The sequence below is a fragment of the Moschus berezovskii genome, chromosome X (assembly GCF_049115385.1).
Source record: "Moschus berezovskii isolate FMDL1 chromosome X, NW_MosBer_1.0, whole genome shotgun sequence".
In the NCBI taxonomy this organism is placed as follows: Eukaryota; Metazoa; Chordata; class Mammalia; order Artiodactyla; family Moschidae; genus Moschus; species Moschus berezovskii.
In genome coordinates this window covers 56,767,379-56,773,872 of record NC_142488.1, presented here as the reverse complement: position 1 = coordinate 56,773,872, position 6,494 = coordinate 56,767,379, and the positions used below count along the sequence as shown (strand labels likewise).

Genomic DNA, 6,494 nt, shown 5'->3' with positions numbered 1-6,494 from the left:
TCAATAAATATTTGTTGAATGAACAGCTCTAGTTCTTCTGAGCTTTATTTGTGGCAAGTTTTCACCAAGTCTAATATATCAGGATTGAAATTTGCAAGTTCATGTTTGGTTGAGAGCATTGGATCTATCAATTTTAGCTGTGGTCAGTTTATTCTGCAGTGATTATGTCTATCAGTCATAGTCAATGTGAAACTGGTAAGATAATTTGTTTTTATTTCCTGGGTAATCCAGGAGAAAAATTGTAAGCAATCCCTTTAGACAGTCAGGAATTATCTGGAATGGGCTTTGCTAAGCTGGCTTTTCAGTAAGGTTCTGGTCAACTTTGCATAGTGTATAAAATCTAAACTCCTTCTAACAACAAGGACCTACTGTAGAGCACAGAAAACCATATTCAATATCTTGTCATAACCTATAACAAAAAAGTATCTGATATATAACTGGAATATATGTCTGAAACATATATATATGGACATATATATCTATATATATATGAGAGTGAACGTGAAAGTCAGTCGTGTCTGACTCTTTGTGAGCCCATGGACTGTACAATCCATGGAATTCTCCAGGCCAGAATACTGGAGTGTGTAGCCTTTCCCTGTTCTAGGAGATCTTCCCAACCCAGGGATGGAACCCAGGTCTCCAACATTGCAGACGGACTGTTTATCAGCTGAGCCACAAGAGAAGGCCAAGAATACTGGAGTAAGTAGCCTATCCCTTCCCCAGCAGATCTTCCTGATCCAGGAACTGAATTCTTTACCGCTGTCAAGGAAGTGTGTGTGTGTGACTTAGCACTGGGGTGTGTGTGTGTGTGTGTGTGACTTAGCACTGGTGTGTGTGTGTGTATGTGTGTGTGACTTAGCACTGGGGCTTGTTCCCACTGTGGAGTTCTAAGGACTGATGGAGAACATAGATCTCAGGCATGTCCCATCTGAGGGGCAAGGCGAAAGTGGTATTTATCTACCAGCTCTTGTCAGTCATTGGCTGAGGGTTGCCGCCAGGAGGTATTCATTTCCTGGCCCCTTCCAGCCTGCCAGACCCGGAGGCAGAACAGTCTTCTGCAGCTTGAGAGGAAGCCCTCTAAGCCAAGAGATGCAAACCCAGGCAGTTGCCAGTTGGCCAGCACACGCTGAAGCAGTGAGGTCACAGGGTTATGGGCAGGGAACTGACAGTGTCTGTCACAGGGACTGTGACCATCCTGTTCACTGGGCCTTGCGCATATAAATGTTCCCCTAGATTGAAGGATGAAGGTGCTTTTTACCTGTTATGTTGCTGGAGCAAAACTGGACCCCAAATACCAAGGTTCAAATATCCTTGGAGCCAAAAAGCAGGATGAAAACATTGACTTTAAGTCTCTGACCACTCACACTGGCCTCCATCCCAACCCTGTGAAATTCCCGAGGACAGGGATCCTGGTATCTGTCATTCCTGGCACCCTGTCAGGGCTTGGCACACAGTAGGCATTCAACTCCCAGCCTTTCATCCCAATGTGGTCCATAAAAGGTCAGTCAGTAATCAGAATGGCTACGATGAAACAGATGAGGAGTGCCATGTGATGTTGAGGATGTGGCATTCACCACTGGGGAAGCATCAATTGAAGAACTGGCATGATTTACACAGCTGATCATGTATCTACTCCCATGATTGAACAATTGCATTCTTGGGTACACGCCCAAGAGAAATGACTGCATATATCCATCAAAAGATATATACAAGAATGTTCACAGAAGAATTATTCTTAATAGCCCCAAATAGAAAATTACCCAAATGCCCATCAACAATGGAATAGAGGAAGTGTGATCTACTCATAGCAATGGAAGAGAATACAGCAGTGAACATAGGCGAACTACAAGTTCCACAACAATGTGGATCCATTGTGCAAACATCATAAGATCAAAAGCTGTTAGAAGTCCAGAAAGTGATTACCCTTGGTGTGGAAGATTGGACCTGAAGGGAGCTTTTGGCATTTGTTTCACATTCTCCTTTTTTAATTATTTTTAACTGGAGGATCTTTGCTTTACAATGATGTGTTGGTTTCTGCCATACACCAGGATCAGTCATAATTATATATATCTGCTCCCATCTCACCCCTTTAGGTCATCACAGGGCGCCAGACTGGGCTCCATGTTATATAGCAGCTTCCCACTAGTTATCTATTTTATACATGATCGTGTATATATGTCAATGTCACTTTCTCAATCTGTCCTACCCTCTCCTTCCCCTGCTGTGCCCACAAGACAGCCCCCTACTTCAGCAGCTCCATTCATTCCCTACAAATAGGTTCATCAGTACCATTTCTCTAGATTCCATATATATGTGTTAATATATGGTATTTGTTTTTCTCTTTCTGACTTACTTCATTCTGTATAACAGGCTCTAGGTTCATCCACCTCACTACAACTGACTTAAATTTGTTCCTTTTTATGGCTGAATAATATTCCTGTGAGTGTGTGATATTATCTTTATCCATTAATCTGTCAATGGATATCTAGGTTGCTTCCATGTCCTGGCTATTGTAAATAGTGCTATGAACATTGGGATACATATGTCTTTTTGAACTGTGGTTTTCTCAGGGTATATGCCCAGTAGCGGGAGTGCTCCCTTTACATACTAGTACTGTCTGCTCTGGAGCTGCCCTCAAGTTGGGAGACTGGCCCCACAGGGGAGCACTCAGGGAATGACACTGATCACTCCCAGGAAGGTTCACATGGATATTGCTCTCACCTTAGCCACATACAAGTGAACTAGGACTCCTCCTGACTCAGAAGTTAGGGATACGCAGCACCTGTAGTGGAGGGTTCATTAGGCCAGATGTTCTTCCAGTAGCCAGTGACTGGGGGCTCCTGCACTTTCCAATATCCCAGGCAGGGACACTCACAGAGATGGGAGCAATGAGTGTATGATGTGGGAATCTGCAAGATAGAGCTGTGGAAGGGGGCCACAGAGAAGAGGGCAGAGATGCCAGGGGCATGAAGGGGAGCCCAGATGCCGAGTTAACAGGGATCTGGATCTTAGGAGATATTCCCCAGAAATAAACAAAGAGCCAGAGCAAGTGTCCAACTCCATCTTCTAGATCCAGAGACAGAGAAAGTGTGAGAATGAGTCCCTGATGCAAGCAGATGGCCTACTCCCAGAAAAAAGAATGTTTGGGGGAAAGGCGGTAGGGAGAGACTTCCTGCTCAAAAGAGAGACAAAGACAGAGACAGATAAGGGGGCAGGGAAAGAAACAGACACACAGACACAGACAAGAGAGATGTGGATCTTGAGTCAGAGACCACTCAGATTGGGACAGAGGGGAAGAGAGAGGCATCCAGATTCACCAAGACACAAAGCAGAGGCGAAAACTCCAGCACTGAGAAAAACACAGAAGAAGGCAGGGAGGGAGACAAACACTCACCCTCAGCAATAGAAAAGCCCAGCTCTGAGTCACCACCCTCAATCCCTGGTAACCCTGGCCCTTATTCCAACATATGCAGTCCCAGTGTAGTAGCTTTTTTTCTAAAGATGGCTGCTGTCCACTTCTTCCCATGTGCTACACCTCAATGCAGAGGAGGCCTGAGCCACCGTACAAAAACCCCAGGCTGTTCTGCTGGAGAGAGAAGCCACATAGAAGACTCAAGTATCAAACATGGAAATAAAGAAGTCATCTTGGACGTTCAACCCAGTTGAGCCTTCCTATGATTCCAGCCCCAGCTACCATCTGACTGCAATCACCCAAGTCTTCAAGAAGGACCACCTCATTGAGCCCAGTCAACCATAGGACCATGAAACATAATACTAAATTGTTTTAAGCCACCAAGTTTTAGGGTGTTTGTCACATGGCAACAGATAACCAGAATACCCAGAAAAGGCACCCCTACTCTGACGCCCCCACTCCCACATCCCTCTCACAACAGAAGCAACACCAGCCTGTCACACTTTCAGTCCCTTTAATTAGAGGCTCTGAGGAGAGGGCAGAATGGCAGGCAGGGTAGAGAAGGTGGTGCTTCTTATGCCCCTTTTGGCAACCAGTTAGTCCTCATCCTCTGGCAGCTGGATCTTGCTGGGATCGAAGCAGTTGGATTCCATGATGGGGAGGCCATGGGCCTCTCGGTATTTCACAAGCCTCTCAGCTTCCCGGCGGGCCCACTCCTGCATCCTGGAGGCAGCAGCATTGGGGAAGACGTGAGGGAGCCTCAGTGGACATCAATCCCCATCTCAGTTCCCCAGGGAATGGACTCCTGGCGGTCTCCTTCAGTCTCCACCCCTGCCTCTGTCCCCACCCATCCCATTCTCTTGGACACCCCCACGCACCTGTAGTCAGGCAGATAAGCCACAAAGGTGCTGCCAAGGACCAAGACGATGGAGAATCCGAAGAAGAAGACAACCCGCATGTTCCAGACGTCCACAGCAGGGTCCTTGTCATAACCGTGGGAGTCTGGGTTCTACGGCAGAGAGAAGTCAACGAGGGCTTCCTGCTGCTCCACAAAGCCTGATGCTAAGTCCCGTATAACTTGGTCTCCAACTTCACCTTGGACCAATCTCTCCTCTCTCCCTAAATTCCTGTCTGTTCTTAGGACTTGTCAAGCTCCTTCCCACCACAGAGCCCACCACTTGCTGTTCCTTCTGTCTGGAAAGCCTTTCCCCCAGTTTTAGTCGGGGCTGGATCTGTCTGCTTATTCAAGCTTTTGGCTTCATCTTCATTCCCCTTAGGAGGCACTCCCTAGTCACCTTATCTATTAAGTTGATCTAGATGAAACTGACATTTTTACAGGTCAAAAATGATTGGTATTGGCTATTTCCTATGGCTCAACCTTGTAACTCCCTACCCCCAAGTCACTCTCCATCCACTTATCTTATTTAACTTTCTTTCAAGCATTTATTAGTTTACCAAAGTAGCATATCCTTCAAATACTCTGATCACATTATATTATTGGTTGCATACCCTATCTTACTGTTTTCTAATATTTTACATGTTTATTTTCTGTATTCTCCACTACCATGTAAGCTCTATGAAAGCAAGGGATTTATCTGATTTCTATACTGCTGAATTCATAGCACCCTGAACTTAGCCTGGCATACAGCAGGCCCTCAATACATAGCTACAGAATGCATGAATGAGTATCCTATATATCTAAGCCCCCCAACAAGAGGTCAGTATGGATGAAGCATCTACTATATGCCAGGCCTTTTCACAAGCGCAAATTGCACAATATCCCAGTGAGGTGGAAAGTGGCAAAAAAAAAGAACACCTTCTAATGATGAGTATTTACTAAGTTCCAGCTGCTGTTTTGAGCATTTTGACTCATTTAAATACCGGAGGCACATGTAGTATTTTATTCTTTTAGAAAATGTCCTAATACTTTCCCCATCTTACAAAGAAACTGAAGCATCAAGGGCTTAAGCTACTTGCCCAAGGTCAATGCCTGTATTCCAACTACAGCATTCTGATTTCAGTCCGCTATCAGATAGCACAGCAAACCTGGTTCTGCCACACATTCAGTTATGTGAGCTCAGGCAAGTCACTTAACATCTTTATGCTTCAGTTTCCTCATCTGTAGAATGGGTACACCAAAACCACCTACCTCGAAATATGGTTATTATGAGAACTAAATGAGTTAATGTATGTAAAGTGCTTCAAACACCTGAGCAAGCACCACACCAGCGTTTAGTAACATTGTTGTTATTCTATATTGCTTCAAACGTGCTTTGAACATTGCCCACTTCCTATGGCTCAACCTCGTAACTCCCTACCCCCAAGTTTGCAGATGTCTGTCTTCAAAATTAAGCCAATCTCTGACCCTGAACCCGTACAAAGGAGGAAACAACCTAGGCAGAATTTCCAAATCTTCGAAGATTTCGCCAGCTGCGCTATTCCCAGCCGACTAAGACCGTCCTCTACGGCGCCCTATCCGCCGGTCCCCAATTGACCCTTCCGGCGTCCCGTTTCCCCTCCCTCTCACCTTCTCATAGAGGTTTTCGTCCTCGGGTTCTGGGTCCTCCTGCCAGCGTATAGTCGGTTCTGACGGTCGCTTTCCCGCCAGAGTGGATGGGGCGATCACAGCCCTGGAGGAGCTGGATTCCCAGCGAACACGGGCAGCCGGGAACCCTCGCGTCGCCGCTACTGCCAAAAGGCGGCGGCCGCACAAACCCAACATCCCAGCCGCCATAACAGATCGTTCTCCAAGCTCTCGGGGTCGGGGACGGAAGTGTGACTCCGCGCAGCTGCAGTTGGCCTAAGCGCGAGAGTTGTCGCTCCGCCCCCGCCGCACTAAATAGGTCCTGAGTTGGGACTTCGCTTTAGAACGGGTGAGAGGTCCTGTTTGCCTCACTCTGTCATGACCTCAGGGAAGCAACCACCTTCTTTTCCTCTCAGACTGTGGAACTTCTGACCGCTAGGCTGTGGAATTTACTTGACGAAAAGAATGCAATGACACTTGCGTGGATGTTCTCAACCAATCGCGCGGAGCGCTGCCTCGCCCTCGGGCGAAAAGGGCGGAGCTTCCGTTGGTCTTTCA

General features: G+C 46.6%; 1 protein-coding gene across 1 annotated transcript; it reads right to left on the bottom strand.

The window, feature by feature from the left end:
• Positions 1–3,909: 3,909 nt before the first annotated feature.
• NDUFB11 (NADH:ubiquinone oxidoreductase subunit B11) lies at positions 3,910–6,370 on the bottom strand. The gene is made up of 3 exons (XM_055438351.1): positions 5,940–6,370; positions 4,291–4,421; positions 3,910–4,135 (listed from the first exon to the last, which is right to left on the bottom strand). The coding sequence occupies exons 1-3, from the start codon at positions 6,144–6,146 to the stop codon at positions 4,009–4,011; spliced, it is 465 nt and encodes a 154-aa protein (XP_055294326.1). The 5' UTR covers positions 6,147–6,370; the 3' UTR covers positions 3,910–4,008.
• Between the last annotated feature and the right edge of the window lie 124 nt (positions 6,371–6,494).

Coding starts and splice junctions, on each gene's coding strand:
- NDUFB11 (XM_055438351.1), bottom strand. CDS start 6,146: ATGGCGGCTGGGATGTTGGGTTTGTGCGGCCGCCGCCTTTTGGCAGTA. Junction 4,422..5,939: donor ACGAAAACCTCTATGAGAAG/GTGAGAGGGAGG, acceptor TCTCTGCCGTAG/AACCCAGACTCCCACGGTTA. Junction 4,136..4,290: donor GCTTATCTGCCTGACTACAG/GTGCGTGGGGGT, acceptor TGCTGCCTCCAG/GATGCAGGAGTGGGCCCGCC.